The sequence below is a fragment of the Plutella xylostella genome, chromosome 11 (genome assembly GCF_932276165.1).
Source record: "Plutella xylostella chromosome 11, ilPluXylo3.1, whole genome shotgun sequence".
In the NCBI taxonomy this organism is placed as follows: domain Eukaryota; kingdom Metazoa; phylum Arthropoda; class Insecta; order Lepidoptera; family Plutellidae; genus Plutella; species Plutella xylostella.
Genome location: NC_063991.1, coordinates 2,078,592 through 2,098,968, shown reverse-complemented (window position 1 = coordinate 2,098,968; position 20,377 = coordinate 2,078,592). Strand labels below are relative to the sequence as shown.

At 37.1% G+C, this 20,377-nt stretch overlaps 2 protein-coding genes across 3 annotated transcripts in view; one reads left to right on the top strand and one right to left on the bottom strand.

Moving 5' to 3' along the window:
- Nucleotides 1-4,042: 4,042 nt before the first annotated feature.
- LOC125489209 (RNA polymerase II elongation factor ell1-like) lies at nucleotides 4,043-8,556 on the bottom strand. Its single transcript, XM_048624286.1, has 8 exons — nucleotides 8,483-8,556; nucleotides 7,792-7,998; nucleotides 7,416-7,496; nucleotides 7,146-7,229; nucleotides 6,884-6,967; nucleotides 6,610-6,690; nucleotides 5,356-5,439; nucleotides 4,043-4,191 (listed from the first exon to the last, which is right to left on the bottom strand). Exons 2-8 carry the CDS (start codon nucleotides 7,988-7,990, stop codon nucleotides 4,043-4,045), a joined length of 762 nt encoding a protein of 253 aa, XP_048480243.1. The 5' UTR covers nucleotides 7,991-7,998; nucleotides 8,483-8,556.
- Nucleotides 8,557-9,238: 682 nt separating this feature from the next.
- The window catches only part of LOC105380774 (mucin-17), a 28,476-nt gene continuing 17,337 nt past the window's right edge, over nucleotides 9,239-20,377 (top strand). For both annotated transcript variants that reach the window (XM_048623878.1, XM_048623876.1), the window contains exon 1: nucleotides 9,239-9,702. In XM_048623878.1, coding sequence (XP_048479835.1) covers nucleotides 9,507-9,702 — 196 coding nt within the window. In that variant the 5' untranslated portion in view covers nucleotides 9,239-9,506. The remainder of the gene's footprint in view (nucleotides 9,703-20,377) is intronic.

The following is a 20,377-nucleotide window of genomic DNA, read 5'->3' as shown; positions in this document are numbered from 1 at the left end:
TCCATTTTTTACACCGACTTGTCAAATTCAAATGGTCAATACTCTTTTATTTTTTAACTTTTTTTAAAATTCGAAAATGGAATTATGTTTAAAAAAACACTACATTTGATACACCAAAAAGGTTTCACTCTAATTTATTCCTAAGTATTCTATTCCCGATCTTTTCGGTGTAGCCCTCGTATGTTGTTCAAAATGGTTATTGTAACGGAAAAGTGGTCATCCAACTCGCCATTCTGAACAATTTTTATTCAGCTGTTATTATAATGAGTCAGACAAACTGATGAAAAAGTCATTTTCAAAATAATGTTGGTTGCAATAATATTTTGACAACATCTAACTGGGTGGATTTAAGTCAGTGACCAACCCTTTACAACTTGTTGCCGATCACTGATAAAAATGCACCGTGTACCATTTACTGAATTAAAAATATTTACTGTTACTATTGTATATTGTATTTATATTCTTTACTTGTGCACATACATACAAGTAAGATTTACTTATGTTAGTTTCTTTCAAAAAAAGAATTTTATACTTAAGATAATTTGTTATTTGCCATCACAATATAGCAACCCTGATGTACCTTGTAAATTTTACCATAATTATATAGCCTTACTTTATACAGGGTGTTGGAAGTATATTGTTGATACACACAAACTCGAAAAACATTTTCAAAATTCCGATAGAACTGCCAATATAGTTTTTTCTACATCCTCTATCTATTACTCAGCTGCTTGTGGGCATACCTGGGATCAATTTTATAAAAAACCATTTCAAACAATGTTTTGTAAGATTATGATAATGATATTCTAATTATGTCCTAATTTTAACAACGCCTTTTAGTTCGAATAGTAACGAAAATTATTTAGGTGAAGTCTGCATATTTTAAATACCTTATGTAGTGTTATTTCTTGTAAAAAACTGTTATATGGCTAAAGTTATCTAGACCACAAAAAAGAGTATAACAAATTAATGTATTGATTAAAGTAAGTTTTAAAAAGTTATTTATGAAGAAGTCCAAACATGGTTTCTTTATTGTTAGATACTCGCTACCATTAATCACAATTTAAGATAATTATATTATATTATACACTATTGTATACTTAACACTATACCTAGGTAAGATATTGGGAGTTATTCTAAAGGCGCGAAATTTGAGTTTAGCACTGTCAAAACTTTAGATTTTTCATTAAAAAAAAACAGATTTACAAATTTGAGATTTTTACTGTACACGATTTTAATTTGGTGCCTTCAGAATCCACCAATATAAAATTGAAACACATGGTTAACCCTCTTTTAGCTATGTGTTATTTGTTGGACTTATATTATTGTTATGTCCTAAATCCTAATATGTCTTGTTGCCAACCTTTTCAGTGATACTTTCAGGCAAGGTTTATCCATGGGTATTGATAATGACTATGATCTTTAGCGCACTTTCACATTTGGCATTAATTTTACAAATTTTTGGATAAAAAGATTTTTTTAGAACAAAATCTTAAACAAGAAATTATGTTTGTTTATGCTAATATCATGTTTGTAAAGTCATGACAAAATTTTAAGATACTGTTTAAAGATATTATATGAAATGTTATATACAAGAGTGTTAGATGTTATACAAAAGTGTTAGATATTATACAAAAGTGTTAGTTATGTAAGAACATACAATGTATCATAGAGGACTGTATATGTGATGTTGAATTTTTAAATGATATGAGTTACCCAACCTGGTTGTTTTCTTTTTATGATTAGGGAACCCTGAAAAACTTTAGGCATCATCACCAGACCGTATAGGTAAGCGTTCACGTATTGGTATCGTGCGTATCGGACCAAACGGATTTTCACAAATTAAGAAAGAATGAGTATAAAGAATTATATTTGCTTTGTGTCCGTTACGTAGGATTCTTAAAGGCGGGCGCTTACCTGCCCTGGGTCTCCTATTTACGCCGTAGGTCGCGCCCAGCGTCACGCCGTAGGCCGCGTCACGATGCTCACTATAGAAATGTACTGATGCGGTCTCCCTCACACGCCGACGTTGGCGCGTAGACGCCGTAGGTAGGCCGTAGGAAGTTGATCGAAACGTTTACGCCAAAGTCGGACGCCGCATATAGCATAAAATAGGAGACCCAGGCCTTAATCGTCCACTGCTGGATATATTCTTCTCCCAATGAGCACCAGAACTCTATCCTCGGTCACAGAATAATAACTAGTACCAGTGCCTCGGTCGACCTGATCCAGCCACTGCGGACCACTTGTCTCAAGATCGTCGGATCACATTTTATAAGCAAGTAGCAGGCCGCAGGCCGCATTTTCATTACTGGGTTAGTGCGGTTGTACGAAAATCTTTGAATGTAGGTACTTTGTATTGTTTACAAAACTTAAACATGCCCCTATCCTTAGTAGTACCTAATGTAGTCGCCTTTTATGTAGACTTTCCGTGGGACACCACACCACCACACTTCTATTCTATTATCTGTGGGGGTGTAAGTACCTGCACCTGGCTCTGTCGAGTGGAACCTTTGTGCATATCCCCAAGGTCTAAACCGCCTTCCTAAGCTTGGACCATGTCCCACCACGCTGGTCCACTGCGGGTTGGTGGGTGGGTTCACATAACTGGATGTGCTAAATCTAGATATGCAGGTTTCCTCACGATGTTTTCCTTTACCGTAAGAGCGATGGTATACATTGTACTTAAAAGGACTCATTGGTACATGTTAGCGCCGGGATTCGGACCCGCATCTCTTGCGTGAGAAGCGGGCGCTTACCCGACTGAGCTACCACCGCTCGCTTCAAGCAATGACCTTTTGACTATTTAGTGGACAGCGCCATCTGTTTTAGAGTAGAGATACTAGCTAATTTCTTGCGTGTTCCGCCATCTATTGTCAAGTAGCAAAACTATTAAATGACATTTTCGTTCAAAAATTATTGTAGGAATATCTCAGAATAATTACGGTCTCCACATTGATGCATTATAAAAATGTTTCAGAACGAAAAAAGTAAAAATAAAGGTGTGACAAGGATTCAATATAGATTTATTATTGCACCTCAGAATAATAACGGTCACTGGCGCTTCATTATTTTGAGGTATTTGCTATAGATTTTAAATAATGTAGAATAGCGACTGTGCCATTTCATAGCTATGTTTATCTACTTACAATAAATATAAATAATCTCAGTATAGTATAGATTAACTACTTACTTCCATGAGATTAACATATTAATATTAAAAGATACCATACAGCTTTGTAGATAATAATCTCATATAATGCACATCTGTGCACGTCCAACCCATAGTAACAGTAGGTACTGTATTATTAAATCAGGATTCGATTTATTCCATAATATTTTATGAAAATTATCTACATAATTGTAGATATTATTACATAATGTAACAAATAGTAACAATATTGTATTGTGATATTCTTTTATTTAGATTTTAAAATTAAGGTCCCTTGCCGGTATATTCCCTCAGAATAATTAAGTCATGGCTTGTAGGATTTTAGTCGGGTATCCCCAACGAATACTGTGCCCTCTAACGGCAAAAAACTGAAACTTTCCTTTTGTCTCTTTCAATCAAAGAGTAAAGTAATATAGCGGGAGAAGAGAGCCCTCTTGCGGATTTTTTTGGCATACAAATTGAAAGCGCCATCTGTATTTTGTAACCAGAAACTAATGCACGCTATATTCATACCTACCTATAGTATATGTAGCACCATATTTACAGCCAGTTTCTATAACTCTATCTATCTATAACTGGTAGTTACTTTCATACGATTTTGACAGATTGTAACTTTTCATTATGTCAAAATCGTATGAAGTAGAGTAACTACCAGTTATGGATAGATAGAGTTATAGAAACCGGCAGTTATAGATTTTGAAGTAATTGACTGTTTTTAATAATTCAGCCACTAAACTGACCCTTAAACCCATAAAGTCAAAATATTCTACAGTTGTTTAGATGGGGTTTAATTGCCAGGAAGGGCTCCGAAATTAAAAAACAGACAATACTTTGAAATTAATAAACAAAATTAAAAAAATAAGTATTTTTTTAATATATATAATAAACTTTTGTTTCTAAACGTTGCTTAAATGAAGCTCCTTTTTTACGCAATCGACATATTTCGGACTGCAGGCGTCTTATTTCGAGTCGATTTGTTTTTGCTGGCTCAGGGTACAGCGGCTTTCGTTTTTGAGCACCTGAAAAATGATAAATTACTTGTTACACAGATAGCAGAAAAAACATGATTCGTGAAACCTGATACAACTCAAATCTTTGCAACTTTTTAGGAGAGCACTAATAAGTTGTTAAACCATCTAGCCAGCTATCTAATGAGTTCAGAAATAAATGTTGTTATAAAAGACAAAGATGTACGGTCAGCTAAGGTACAAAAGTGTACAGCTACTTATGCAGCTGACTCTACCTTTATTCTGCGCTAGTGTTGTATAAAGGTGGGTCTACGCTAGACGAACCGAGCACGAGCGGAGCCATTCAGGTTTCGTCATTCACGGTGTAAAGTGTGGACGTACAACGAACCTACAACGATCACTGTCCTCGAACGCGAAGCAAAACCCTTTGTGTTCGTCAAAAAACCGACAACAGGCGGAACGCAGCCGAGCACGAACGAAATGTTCGCAGCGCGCTCGTTCGAGGCTTGTAGGTCGGTCCACACTATACGAATTGGCTCGTGCTCCGCTCGTGCTCGGTTCGTCTAGCGTAGACCCAGCTTTATGTTTAGATAACTTCATGTACAGTGAAACCTGGATAAGTAAGATTCCAATGGACCAAAATTTTTGTCCCACTTAGATAGAGGCATTCCACTAAGACGGTATCTCAGATATCCAGGTTTTAATAATATAAATTTCATTTACAGAGGGTCTCATACTAGATGCGATTACACAAACAGGAATATTACATGTAGTCCCAGTTATAGAGGTTATGAATGTATGTATCTCAGTTACAGAGGTAAAGATACTTAAAGTTTGATTTCAATAATTTACAAGAGTTAATGAATACAAAGTTATTATCTCAGCTATAGATGTAAATACACTAGCTTTCTCAATTATAGAGGTAACATTACCATTCAAATATATCATAAGAATCCCATTTAAAGAGGTTTGCTTTGTCTCACTAACAGAGGTAATCAAGTGCTAAAGTGCCGGGACCTCAGCACGAGACCCAGATACGGAGGTTTCCCACTCATCCAGGTCGCATTTATCCAGGTTTCACTGTATATGTAATTTTAATATAACATATTACACCCTCGATGGGACAACATTCTACGCATATGTCCGTAGTTCGTATATAATTATGGAAGCTATGGATGGGTAGATAAATTGATGCAGACAGATAAATAATTATACCTTTTAATATCTTTCGATTTGAGTTCACGCTGTAATTGTGCTCCCTTGTTATTGCAGATGCAATAACACCGGCGTAGGTTTCATCTGAAAAATATATAAAATAATATTTGAATTAATATCTACATATACCTACTAATATATAAAAGATTTTGATTTTTGTATTGAATAAACACAAAAACTAATATAAAGACTGATTTCAAAAATTCTTTCACATGTGATTATACAATGTGTTGTTTCTCGAACCCGACAATCTTTAAGGATGTGATTTTATCGAGAAAACACCCCAATATGTGGGGTCAAATCTCAATATTCTACAAATGGCGGCCATTTTAAAGTTTTTGATCCTTAGTTTTCATAAAAATTCATATCACGAGATTCAAACGGCTTACGGACATGAAATAAAATGCTTTTATCCGCAAAAAGTCATCTCTATCGAATGAAAATATGAAAAACTGCTAAAAAGTTACATAAAAGAAGTTACAAGAACCTAATCTAGTATTTTTGACACAAAAAAACAGCAAATATTTACATTTACTTGAATAACGTTGAAAATCGCCCCCTTTGATGGTATTTTTATGTATTTATTTAAAAGTATTTGAAATAAGCTAAACAATGATACCAAAACCGTATCTGTACGTCGAGGCAGTCGAAAATTGAGAGAATATTCTTCATTCTAGAATATTGAGATTTGACCCCACATATGGGGGTATTTTTTCTCGATAAAATTACTTGTTGAATCCCCCCTTAAAGTTTGTCGGGTTCGAAAAACAACATGTTGTAGAAACCTACACACATTATCAGCGAGTATCATGTATGTCGACAACCCGGACGAAGACGGGCAGACCAGCTTCTCCGTAAGCTTCACAATTTAAGCTTTTATAGTCAGCATCTATCTCAATATACATATAAGAATAAAGTGACTCATGTTGTAGAAACCTACATACATTATCAGCGAGTATCATGTTTGTCGACAACCCGGACGAAGACGGGCAGACCAGCTTCTCCGCAAGCTTCACAATTTAAGCTTTTATAGTCAGCATCTATCTCAATATACATATAAGAATAAAGTGACTCATTGGGCATTAACACAGAGCCATAACTGCTAAACATACGCATTTGAAAGTTGGAAGGGATGTAGCTTTGGTACTTATTGTAGAGGTGCACTAAGAAAGGAATCCCACGGGAATGGGAATTAACGGGAAAATCCTTAGGTATGAAAAATTTAAACTATAAAAAAACTTTAAGAATTCATACCTTTTGTAAGAGGAATAGAAGAGCAGGGTTGATTCCCAGTGGCGACAGTGCTAGGGATATTCGGCAGAGTATCAGATGGTCCTGAAATAACAAATGATTTTATCCACTTTATATACCTATTATAGAATAACAAAGAATTGACTTCAAAAATATAAAAGAGCAATATTAATACTAAGAAATGAAATACAATTGATACAACTGAAATGGGACAGATATACGGATGGATTAGATTTTAATTTTTTATTTTTAGATAATTGTATTTTAAAATTAATACCTGTAGTAGGAAGAGAAGAGCAGGGTTGATTCTCAGTGGCGAGTGTGCTGGTGCTAGGGATATTCTGCAGAGTATGAGACGATCCTGAAATAACAAATGAAATTATCCACTTTAAGTATGTTATTGAATAACAAATAATTGACTTCAAAAATATACAAGAGTAATATTAATACAATGAAATGAAATAAAATTGATACAAATGAATTTAGACAGATGTTCGGATGTTTTTTATCGATAATTGTCTTTTAAAATTAATACCTACCTGTAGTAGGAAGAGATGGGCAGGGTTGATTCTCAGTGGCGAGTGTGCTGGTGCTAGGGATATTCTGCAGAGTATGAGACGATCCTGAAATAACAAATGAAATTATCCACTTTAAGTATATTATTGAATAACAAATAATAGACTTCAAAAATATACAAGAGTAATATTAATACAATGAAATGAAATACAATTGATACAACTTAATTTAGACAGATGTTCGGATGTTTTTTATAGATAATTCTTTTAAAGTCTTTTAAAATTAATACCTACCTGTAGTAGGAAGAGATGGGCAGGTTTCATTCTCAGTGGCGACTGTAGTGGCAGGGATATTCTGCAGAGTATGAGATGATCCTGAAATAACAATTTTAAGAAAATCAACAAGTTAACAGACAGACAAACCTTTTCCTTAATTTCGTTTTAAATGCTCATTGCCAGCTATAACATTACTTGACATTGGCAGGAATAAAATCTTTAAAAGAAGCAAAATTTCGAAACAAAATTATTTCAACTTGGTAAATTATCATAAAATATCCTATATAAAAAGCATATCAAACAATGCCTACTATTATACTCAATTTTTATTGTGGTTTACATGTAGCAAGTTTTTAAGTTAATTTTAAATGTAATCTCATATTTATAAACTCACCGTGCAAATGCAGAGTTGGTACAGCCAAAGCATTCAAGCGTTTGTAGCGGTTTCTGTGATCATCGATGAAGTGAATGTCACAAACCATCTTCTTCTTATAATATCGATAATCTGATGATGTTTCCAGTTTCCCTCCAACAAGATTTACCCAAGCTTTGAAACGTTCAGGAAATTTGTCTGGGTTTGGAAAGTGATGCATAACAACTCCTGAAATTTTTTAATTACCAAATTAATAAAACAACATAAGGTCGAATGCAGTTTCCGATCTCCTATGTATTTGTAAACAGTAAAATATAAAATATCTTGTTAGATCATCTGATATCAACTACCAAAAGCATGAGTAGATAGATACTAACTCAACAGTGCTATCCAGCCCCAGTATTCACTAACTCTGTGCCAATACCCACGTGAACCTTGCTTTGACATTCATTTCATTCCACCCAGCCAACATTATTAAAGCCCAGAAAGTTACAATAGAGGGGATAATATTCCCAATGGTAGGTTTGATTGAAATCATTGAAGAGAGTTAGGAACATCACAAGGGTCATCTAGGTTAAGTACCTAGTTCCAGTAATGGTGCCTGTAGGACCACCAATCTGTCATTTTACTAACACTCCTATGATTTAATTATGCCTACTTGTTGAAAGTCAAAGATATGGTATGAAAAGCAATACGAAATTTAGGTACTTACCGGGTGTATACTTGCATCCATGTGAGATCTTGATGAGGCATCGTTATGAGGCTGGTAGCAGCCGAAATCACGACGCAGATTTAATAAGCGTCCTTTTCGCAACAAACACAACATAAACAGCGTCCCTTTTTGCACCAAATAACGTAAACTGTAGCGTCTTTTCTCGCAAAAACTACCACTGACTGCTATAAGCCGAATCGTCAATGCGACACAAGGAACTGAATTCCGGAACAGCACTTTTAACACCAGGAGCGAGGAGCAAGCTCAACTCAGCGTCACGTATGATAAAAGCACTTAATCCAAGAAATACACACCGAATAGCAATCAAAATGCGTACACGCAAGACAACAAAACACGACAGGCAGCCATATTGTATTTTGATCAACGTCAAAACTTAAAAGACTTGTGTTGCCATGCTCTAATAAAATGAATTCCCTAATTTTGTTGCATACAAATGAATTAACGGCTGTCATCCATAAAATTATAGTAACAGCCACTTATTAAACTAAAAATAAAAGTAATTAGTTAATTTATACGCTTTAAATAAATTTATAAGCGTTATTAAAATTCACATTACTGGTTATTTATTCCCATTATTGAAGCAGTTCTTTAGATCTGCAACACCATAACAGCGACATCTATTGTGATATTAGTGATTTAACAAGACATGAAGTGTTTCTAAGTTACAAATATAAGATGGCACCTCTATCTTTGCGATCTTGGTGGCTATAGGGAACTGTCCCCCCTCTGCTTTCAATCCAATATGGCGGTAAATGGTGTATGAGGTGCGGAATGTTTTGATTGGAATCGAACAATAAAAATTTTGGGAAAATCAACAAAACCAAAAAATGGATTCAATGGCCGGCTCACCTAGAATGTGCTGTTGAAACCACGTCTCTGTGCGTCCGCCGCGAGTGTTGTGGCGTTAGCAATTGTGTTTTCATTTTGTAATTCGGGAAGTGTTTTTCGTATTGGCTAATGTGGTCGTGTGGATTATTGCTATGTGACAAAAACGGCGCTAGATATGTCTACCGATGCTGATAAAGACCCGGCATGTCCGAATGTTAGCGGGAACAGCGCGAGAGATGGCGAGCTGGTGGGCCGAAGTGAGGGCGGCCCTGAGAAGAAGAAACACAAAAGTCCTAGGAAGGTGTCATTCCCACCTGATGAAGATCAGCTAGTGACACAATACTTCGAGCCAGCGAACCCTTGGCAAGACGGTGAGTACCATTGAGCTACTAACTTGGCAGTTCGTCAACACATTCGCTTTCTAACTGATTAGATGCTGATTTAATGATAGTCGATGTCGTTTGATAGGGTTCCAACTAGATTCATTCAGTGAAAACTGTAATTTTTCAGTTTTCAGCTCGTTTACGTGTTTTTCTACGGCTCTGATGGAACTATGGGCCTTTGAACCTTGAAAAGCAATTAGTCCCTATTGAAATAATAAACCATTATATACAACATAACCTTTTATAAAATCCTGGAGCAAATATACCATGGTTGAGTTCCCAGTAGGCAAATTGGTTGCCCAGTACTAGGAGCAAGAAATAGTGCAAAAACTAGCAAACTGTGAACACTTGTAATTACTAAACTGATATTCAGCTGATGAGGGATGCATCATAAGCCATTCTCCGGTCGCCTGACAAAACTGTGTAAAACATCTTAACAATACTTTATTTGCACCTAGAACCAAAATTCCAAAACAAAAAGTTTAAAATAAAACAGCATAATGAGGCGGCTTTATTGATTTTAGCAATCTCTACCAGATAACATTTGGATTGACGAGAATGGGTTTAAAAATGATGCTATAGACTATTGGTCTGAACAAAATGGTTTTAATTTAGTCTAAACGAAGAATGAAACTAAGACGACCGAATGGCGCAGTGGTTAGTGACCCTGACTACTGAGCCGATGGTCCCGGGTTCGATTCCCGGCTGGGGCAGATATTTGTCTAAAACACAGATATTTGTTCTCAGGTCTTGGATGTGCCCGTAGAATGGCAATAGGCCCGCCCCCTATTACATTGGGACTAACATAACACTCTGGCGAAAAGTGGGTGCAGCAATGCACCTCTGCCTACCCCGCAAGGGAGTACATTAGTACAAGGCGTGAGTGCGTGTGTTTTTTTTTTTTATTTAGTCTAAATTTTATAATAAGGGTGAGCAGGTTTGAAATTTCAATTATTTTCTAAAATTAAATATAAAATCTATTTTACATGACAATAACATACAATACAGAGTGTGGATAACTCTTATGGAAGAGTTAGTTAGACTTATCAGTAATCTTATTGTATTGAAAGAATAGCAAATACAATAGCTTAAACTGGTGTATAATATCATCAGATTAAAATTTCTAGGAATCATACCTACTATAATATTATAGAGGATAGATTTGAATGCATGTAAGGATGCATAACATATACCTTGTATGTTACTTGTGTTTGTTATATTATGGATGAACTTAAAACTATTGAAAACAATTTCAATAACTAGGTACTTTCAGTATTATAGTTTATAATATAATGATACATTTACATACACCACCTTTTTTCTACTTCTATGAACAAGGCTTCTATCACAGAATTCTCATCAGGGAAACCCTTAAAAAGTGTTGCAAAAAATACATACAGACAAATTGACAACCTCCTCCTTTTCTCAATGTTGGTTATAAACATGTAGCTAGAACAAGAAAAGCTGCTTAGCTGTTAATAATATGAGAAGTTATCAATATAGGTATTATACTATACAAATTATGAATTAATTACAATCTGAGGTAGCTCATTAAAGTTAGTTAAAACATTATTATTTAATTGTCTATCTGTTTACTGAAGACATCACTTGTCTAAGGTTTGCCATGATAACAAGGTCAGACGTCTATGTTTTGATCTAACACTTGGATACTGCATAAATAATAACAAAAACAAATCTACAAACATACTTTGTTACATGAAAAACTCATAAGAAGCAAGGGGTACATAAAAATATTAGCAATATACTACCTACTGTTACACGAAATCAGAAGGCCAGTTTTCAACAATATTTTAATACAAACATTATGGAGTGTCAGTGCAAAAGAAACGTCTCGACAAATAACACACCACTTTCACCACTGAGCTCTTATTTAGAATTAGGTTTTTATAGATTACTAGCTGTTCCCGCGCGCTTCGCTTCGCCTTAAAAAGTTTTCCCGTGGGAATTCTGGGATAAAAAGTAGCCTATGTTCTTTACCAAGGTCTATAACGTATGTATACCAAATTTCATTCAAATCTGTTCAGTAGTTTTGGCGTGAAAGAGTAACAGACAGACAGACAGATAGACAGACAGACAGACACAGTTACTTTCGCATTTATAATATTAGTAAGGATTTTTTTACCAATTGAGGATTTTAAATACAAATACAAGTTAAACTTTAGGGGCTTTACCACAAAAACTTAGACAGTATTTAACAGGTTTTTAGCGCTGTCAAACGCCTACAAAATCTGACAGATTTCGTTTATAAACACTTGTTAAACAGTGTTTAAAGATTTTTGTGGTTGTATGTATGTCTGTGATTTTTTATCTACAAAAAATCACTACTTATCAAAATCAGATGATCTAAGCCTATTTCGTATCTAAGTCTGCATGTGACTCTGTTATCAGTTTAATGTTTACTAAGAATCAGGTTAGATCACTCTTGAGAATGTACTTTTAGTTTAGAACAGTGGAACAGCCCTTTTCATGATCATACTAAAATCTAATTTTGATAGATTTAAATTGGTACTAAATAATAATGAAACCAGCTAGCATAACCATTATAATCCACCAATATCTTTGATCAAACAACCCAGCCATATGTTTGTCTACTGCATGAGAACCTTTATAATTTTGCATATTTTTTAGTTAATCTCAATATTTGTTGAAAAATCTAAAAAGGAAATGCATTATGATGATGAGGTCATGCTATCAACATTACTCATCTTTAATACAGTCAAACGTCTTTAAACCTGACAACGAAAAAACATTTAAAATGTATTACTTAGCTACTTAAAATTATATTGAACAATAAACAACAAACTAAAATTTACTAAATGGGGTTTTACTGGAATTGTTGAGTAACTGTGTCATTCCCACCAAAAATAGTCATATGATTTGATTACATACATAGACTAACCACTGATTCATCATTTTACACAAAATATTCTTACATCAGCTTAGGAAGTGAAATATCAGAATATCAAAAACATTACTATAATGACATAGCTCTTAAAATTTGCAAGCTAAAGTGGCTGTAGGCCGGCCATATTTGCAGAACTAATAATAATATCTGGGGGGACATTTCACACACGGTCATCCAACCCCAATCTAGGCAGAGCCTGTAATATGGGTATCAAACGATATGTCTCCACCTCCACAGATACATTATAAACATAACACAAACATTCATTTTTAAAAACATAAAATCAACTCTTTAAACACATACCGGGGATCGAACCCGGCACCTTCGGCGTAGCAGTCAGGGTCCCTAACCACTACACTATTCTGGTTTTCGCTCATATTAAACATGTTTTTGGTTTTGAACCTCTGGCACGGGCGAGGGCCTCGCGGCGGCAGACACCGCGGCAGCTGGCGAAGCATCAAGAATCATTAGCAAAACAAGCTAATTGTGACAAGATTCTAATCTAATAGTAGCCACCACGGCTTATGATCGGTCGAGAGACCAGAGGCACGCAAGGCCTGGGGATTTCATTGATCATTATTTGTAACTGTTCCTGTAACCAAAAGTGACGCTTGCTGTTTTCATGTCTTGATTACAATCCTGATACGCCTATAAATTGTGCCCAGTATCCTAGGTCTGTGAAGGAAAACATCGTGAGGAAACCTGCACATCTGTATTCTAGATTTGTACCCTCATACTAAAAGTGCACTGTATACTCGTACTAAAACAGCTATACGGCTCGCGACGGTCGAATGGCGTAGTGGTTAGTGGCCCTGACTGCTATGCCGAAGGTCCCGGGTTCGATTCCCGGCTGGGGCAGATATTTTTTTAAAGACAGATATTTGTACTCAGGTCTTGGGTGTTGATATTTATATTTAGTATCTATCTATCTATGTATTTGTGTAGATATATCAGCTGTCCGACACCCATAACACAGGTTCTGCCTAGCTTGGGGTCGGATGGCCGTGTGTGAGATGTCCCCACATATTTATTATTTACCTATCACATTAGCACAAAATGTACAGCAAAAAGCGTCACCTCTGACCCCTTCGAGGATTGCACTGTTGCAGTCTCGAGCTCATTTGTACCTATATGCATGAATCCTAGATCGTATCTTATGCATAAAACCTAATAGCATGATTTATAGGATGGTAAAAAAATGGCGGTAGTTGCGATAACGCCGAGTTTTTGTATCGTGAGTTGAGTGAAGCACTATGGTCGTGGCATATCCTTTTAGCGTCTGTTAAATTTCTAAACGTTTGCTTAAAACTGTTACCGTCCCATCACGCCGCTGGTGTGGCGGAGACATAAATAAAATGGTCATTATTACCAGAAACGCTTGCCAAAATCAGGTGTGAGACTGCTCGGGGAAAACATAGGAAAATACCTACGGTATTACTAACAGGATTATAAATAACCGATGGTTATAAATACATAAATGCCTCTCCCAGTGTCAAGTGCCGCGAGATATAGAGATGTTTGTAGTAGTTGTGTTTCGGCCTGTTATAGCCGAAAATTATGGCCGAATATAACCTGGTAGGTACTATCAGAATGTCTAGGCTACCTATGCGTCGGAAAGTGTTCTGGCGAATAAAACAATATAGGGAATAAAAACGACTCAAAACACAAAAAGATCAGACATCGAAGACCCGGAAACAAATAGCTGCCCCCGGGGAATCGAACCCCGTACCTTCGGCACAGAAATCTCAGTCACAAGCCATACATTCGTCCAAAAATATTATCTGCTAGCTGTTCCGGCGAGCATCGCTTCGCCTTAAAAAAATTCCCGTGGGAATTCCGGGATAAAAAGTAGTATATGTTCTTTCTCAGGGTCTAGACCATATGTATACCAAATTTCATTCAAATCCGTTTTGTAGTTTTGGCGTGAAAGAGTAACAGACAGACAGACAGACACAGTTACTTTCGCATTTATAATATTAGTTAGGAAGTTAGAATTGGTTAGGATGAGAAGGTACCTACTGTGTTGTGTACACCTATCGCGAACTAGTTTTGAAAATGTTATTTCTATTTCATTTTGACATCGATCGCGATCAATAGTGCTTTCAAAATTAAATCTGCAATGTAGAATGAAAAATTTAGGACATTGGTATACTTTTAAAATGTCGTATCGCCAGTTCTTTTCCGAACACGATAAGGCTGATAACAACATTATTGTAGTAAACAATAGTTGTTGCCAACTGGAACTCAACGTAAACATCCCATGCGAGACTTCAAACAAGCAGTCGTGGGACGCCCTCCAGTCCGCTGAAAGCATGCACTGCTTATGTACTTCAATATTTCAGACGGCATCATTTAGCTAGCCTTTTTCGTTTAGGAGTAATTTGGTGCTTTCCCACTGGAACTTTTTCTTCATTGCCCGCGAGTGTATTATTATGATGTTGAGCTAACAATGTTACGTAGCCACCACAAGCTTGTACAAATCGTGCAAAAAATAACCACAATCAACCGGTAATTTGTAACAATAACAATTGACGTACTTTTAATTATCGCGACGTAGAATAACAATTAGATAGGAGAGAGGTGGGGATTAGACATTGCCGCTATAGTCCATGCTTGCTACTAGGACGCGACTGTGCGACCGCTGACGACCCTTCGCCTTATCAAATAGCTGATAACCACAGGCCTTGATGAAACGCAAGAGCTGTAGCAAAACACGTGACAGTCGATTCGCAGACAGCATGGCGCGAGATTCGTAAAGCATGACAATTTAAATGCGGAATGTTTTTTTTTCTACGGTCAGCGGTCAAGAGTGCCAGTGCAGTTAAGTAACCATAGAGGTGGAATGATACAAGTTTTTCTTTTCCGTTCGTTCGTGGCAAAGGGTTTTACTGCTTTCAGCCAATGTAAAAATTGTAGTGTAAGTTTTTCGTGCGTTTACTTATATTGCTGCATATATATTAGTATTTATCACGTTATTTTTCTATGTATGTATACGTGCAAAGTACGAACGAATGTAAAAATATAAGAATCGATTAGAAATCCGATTTCATAGATCACTATGCTTAGTGATCTATGAAATCGGCAGTTTGAGGTTGATCTTTTACATAAATTAAGTGCAAAATAATTGGGTGCATTTTCTGCGCATACGCATGTATAATTTGTAGCCCGTACGCATTTCCTAACTACGCAACCGGTCGTGGGGCGTACAGTGTTGGACTTGGTAGCTCTACACTACAGACTTGGTACTGGGACTTGTGGCATTTGTAATTAGGGTTAATTTAGCAAAGCTGGTGTTGGTATGGCTATAGTGTCCACTGTACACGATTGTGGTGTAATCCAGCCTTGCCTTCAGTCGGGATATTGTAGTTTGTACATAGTTGCCGCACATCCAACTCTTGTCCTCTGCTGGACAACTGGACATAGGCCTCACCGATGGGAATACAATCAGAACATAGTCCCCTGCCCCTGCCTTCCTCATCTAGCCACTACATGCTATCCCATCCTTACTAATATTATAAATGCGAAAGTAACTGTGTCTGTCTGTCTGTCTGTCTGTCTGTTACTCTTTCACGCCAAAACTACTGAACGGATTTGAATGAAATTTGGTATACATACGGTCTAGACCCTGGGAAAAAACATAGGCTACTTTTTATCCCGGAATTCCCACGGGAAAACTTTGTAAGGCGAAGCGAAGCGCGCGGGAACAGCTAGTAATCTATGAAAGCTGTCCGAAAATCTAGAAGACTTTCGGACAGCTTTCAAGCAATAGTATATTTCGACGAGAAATACTCGTTTAGTCCGGTAGTAAGCAGCAGTGGCACGAAAATTCAGTTTTTTTCAAGTAGTGATCCTAAAGCGTCTCTTTGGTGTCCACTCATCTCTCAAAACAGATATCGGTTTTCAGCAGAAGTGAGTGCCCTAGGCGAGACTTAATGCTAAGTTTGATTATCTCAAGTGGTAAACCGGTTCCTATTATCGTTTCGGCTGAAAATTTCAGTCTGTAAATAATATTATTAGTCGCAGTAGTTAATACAGCGGGCATGCAAACGATGGATGTGAACCGGCCTCGCATCTCGATCAAAGTCCGTAAATAAAAATATACCATTAGATCATCATTCTTGAACTAATCTGTTGCCACTGTAATTGTTGTGCCGTTGTCGCTTACATTGAAGTAATAAACTAACGTTATAACTTTATGGTCGCTTACTCGTGAAGCTTAGTCAGAGCTTGAAAACATCTGATAGTAGGGTTGCTCACTTACCCGACATCTCTCTCAGGACAAGCTTGCTTGTGTTGGGGTCCACCAACCGCACTGGGCCAGCTGGGTGGACTAGGCCTAAAACCCTTCCTTCATTGGAAGGAGACCCGAGCCCCAGCAGTGGGGACGTGATGGGTCATGATAATAATTATTGATTTTCTGTCATCTACAGCCATCCAATCTATCTTTTCCACCCTGTATATGTGTAGACTAACGCCCACTAGTGTTTTACAGTCATAGTTTCACACACAATAAACTTGAGTACCGCTCGTTTTGCCAGCACAAACCAATATTTGTCACGATGTCGTATATACAGACTGTTGCAAAAAGGGTACACTAAGCCGAAACCTACATGCGCAGCATGGTATATCTAAGCCCGAAACTGAAGACAGAATTTCAAAATTCGCGAAAAAAAAGGTATTCTCCATAGTAAAAAGTCACGTGGCCAACAAAGTTTCTATGGAAAATTTCAAAAAAAAAACGCGAGTTTTGTAATTCTGTTTTCAGTTTCGGGCTTAGATATACCATGCTGCACATGTACGTTTCGGCTTAGTATACTCTTTTTGCAACACTCTGTATATTTTGCATAGATGTATATGCTCCCGAAATAACTTGTAGCTATTAAATGTCACAGTCAAGGCGAAGACGAGTGGTTTTGTACAACTGGAGTTGGTTCAGTGCCCGGCTGGTATATTTTGAAAGCTTTCTTTTCGGCAGACCTGTCAGATGTCAGCGCTGCTCGAGATACCGTCTAGGCATTGATTCATATTTATTTATAACTAGATCTATGGTCAGGGTTTCTCTGGACATACTCAAGAAAGACCACATTAGGAGTTTCCGAAATCGACGAGCGTGTATGAGGAGACTTATGAATGTCGAGGAAGCAAAAGTATGTCTGGATCGTGGCACGTGGAGGTCCATAGTCTCTGCCTACCCCTCTGGGAGACAGGCGTGAGCAATATGTATGTATGATGTACTATATGTATTAAGATGTTTAGTTACTAAGATTATTTAATTAGATGCTTAAGTTTCTGTATGTAACTTTTTAATCTGAAACACAGGAAAAACTCTGTTATTTCCTAGTTCAGAGCAGTATTTCACCTACCTTTAGATTTAAGAGTTGACCTATTTTTAAAATATGTATTACCTATAGTTATCTGAATAAATTTATTCTTCTTATTCTTATTCTTAATATCAAAGAGGTGTTCTATCAAATAACTAAGGTTACTGAAATAGCCCTCAGAATCTTGAGTCGTGGTGGGTATGTGCTAAATTACACTCGCGGGTAGTGGCAATAGCAGTAGCACCATCCAAGTTACAATAGCACCATCTTATATGACGCATTATAATGACGCAGTCTGCAATATTGAAGATCAAAAACTAGTATCATTTGTAGAGATGCCACGAATAGTGATTTGGCCGAATACCGAATATTCGGCCGGAGCTCTCAGCCGAATACCAAATATTCGGCGGATGATCCAGTATAATTCAAATGAGTTGTAGTTTTATTTAAAGAGTGCTCGTCTTAATCGTACGGCCATACAAGGTGGTCAATCAACTCGAAACAGTAGCCAAACCTTATATATTAAAAAAAATACCCCTGAGAGAGCCTATTCACTCAGAAGCAGGTATTGTGTATTTTATGAAGAAAAGCGATTTCGTCTCTTACGAACAAATGCCGAAAAATTATTCTTTATTCACCACAACCGCCTTTAATGAATTTTAAATATTAATTAAAAATTTTGATATTTTATTCTTGTTTTCACAATTAATGATTGTTTAATTATTAAATGTTTCGATGAAATTGCTTTTAATGTACCCTTTAAGATATTTGCAATTTTTTTAAGTATTCGGCCGAATACCGAATACTGAAAAAACTGGCCGAATAGGCCGAATACCGAATAGTTGCCGAATATTCGTGGTATCTCTAGTCATTTGGTGTCGAAATTTTGTAAATGGAACTTTTTTACAAGCACAATAGCACATGCTCTTAGGGTGAAGGAAAACGTAAGGAAACTGTATCATCATCAGCCAAGAATCATCCACTGCTGGACATAGGCCTCTCCCAAGGAGCGCCACAACACTCGGTCCTCGGCCTTCCTCATCCAACCACTACCCGCCACCCGCCTAAGGTCGTCAGTCCAGCGGGCAGGAGGGCGTCCCACGCTGCGTTTGCCTGTTCGTGGTCTCCACTCGAGAACTCGTCTACCCCAACGGTTATCGGTTCTTCGGCAGATATGACCAGCCCACTGCCACTTCAGCTTGCATATTTTGACAGCTATGTCGGTAAACTGTATAAAACCATCCAATCCCGAAGTGGACCAGAGTGGTAAGAAAATTTTCCAAGCTCGACTCGGTTTTTGTCCGATCATCAAAGGAATTATGATTATGAAGATACGGATATAGAGTAAATCGGAGGCGTCCACAACTTGATACGGCACTTGATACAATACGCAGATACGGTACGGTATCAGTGATATGATTGGGCAAAGGATACATGTCTGGACCCGGCTTTAGGCAGCTTTGTAGTGCATCAGAGAGTTCCCCAGCCCCCACTGGGGGCACAAAGCCGTCGCGTGAGTCACCGGCACTATTCATAACCTCGAAAGTGGATCAATGCCAGGAAACACTGGGCTGGTGTTAAATGCCGATGATGTTTTGTTTTATTTTGTCGTCTCGTGTGTTTGGTGTGTGGGCAATAAAGGAGTGTGTCACTCGAGGGCCAGCAGTTTGATCCTGAAATTCATAAGACGAGTTGCTTCTGTTTCTTAAAGGTTGTCTGGTAGAGATTGCTTTAAGCAATAAGATCGCCTTTTTGTACTATTTTATATATAAGTTGTGATATTGTATTTTTTTCTTTAATTGTGCTAAATAAAGAGTATTCTATTCTATTAACTCTCGTGTCTTCTATCACTCGTCTGTAGATTGTGTAGATCACAGTATGAATAAAAGTGTTTACGCTGGGGGTGTTTTTTGTTAACTGGACTAAGATCCTATATATAGATAACTAAATTGTCTTCTTGTTCTTCTTCCCCGCTCTTCCCAGGAGTCTGGGCTATCTTTCCAAACCAATATTATGGTGCAATGTTCTCTCGGGTGAGAATCCTAATACTAATCCTAACTTCCTAACTAATATTATAAATGCGAAAGTAACTGTGTCTGTCTGTCTGTCTGTCTGTTACTCTTTCACGCCAAAACTACTCAACGGATTTGAATGAAATTTCGTATACATATGTTATAGACCCTGAGAAAGAACATAGGCTACTTTTTATCCCGGAATTCCCACATGAAAACTTTTTAAGGCGAAGCGAAGCTCGCGGAACTGCTAGTTACCTATAATTATTATTGTTAATTTATTAAGAGGTGTATTTACGCGGAAATCCGTTGTTGCGGCTCATGTGTGTTTAATGTTATTAATATAAAGGCAAATAACAAATGAGGGAAGCACGCAATTCCACCAAAACACAACACTGGAAAGT

Coding starts and splice junctions, on each gene's coding strand:
- LOC125489209 (XM_048624286.1), bottom strand. CDS start 7,990: ATGCATCACTTTCCAAACCCAGACAAATTTCCTGAACGTTTCAAAGCT. Junction 7,497..7,791: donor ACCAACTCTGCATTTGCACG/GTGAGTTTATAA, acceptor TTGTTATTTCAG/GATCATCTCATACTCTGCAG. Junction 6,968..7,145: donor CCCATCTCTTCCTACTACAG/GTAGGTATTAAT, acceptor TTGTTATTTCAG/GATCGTCTCATACTCTGCAG.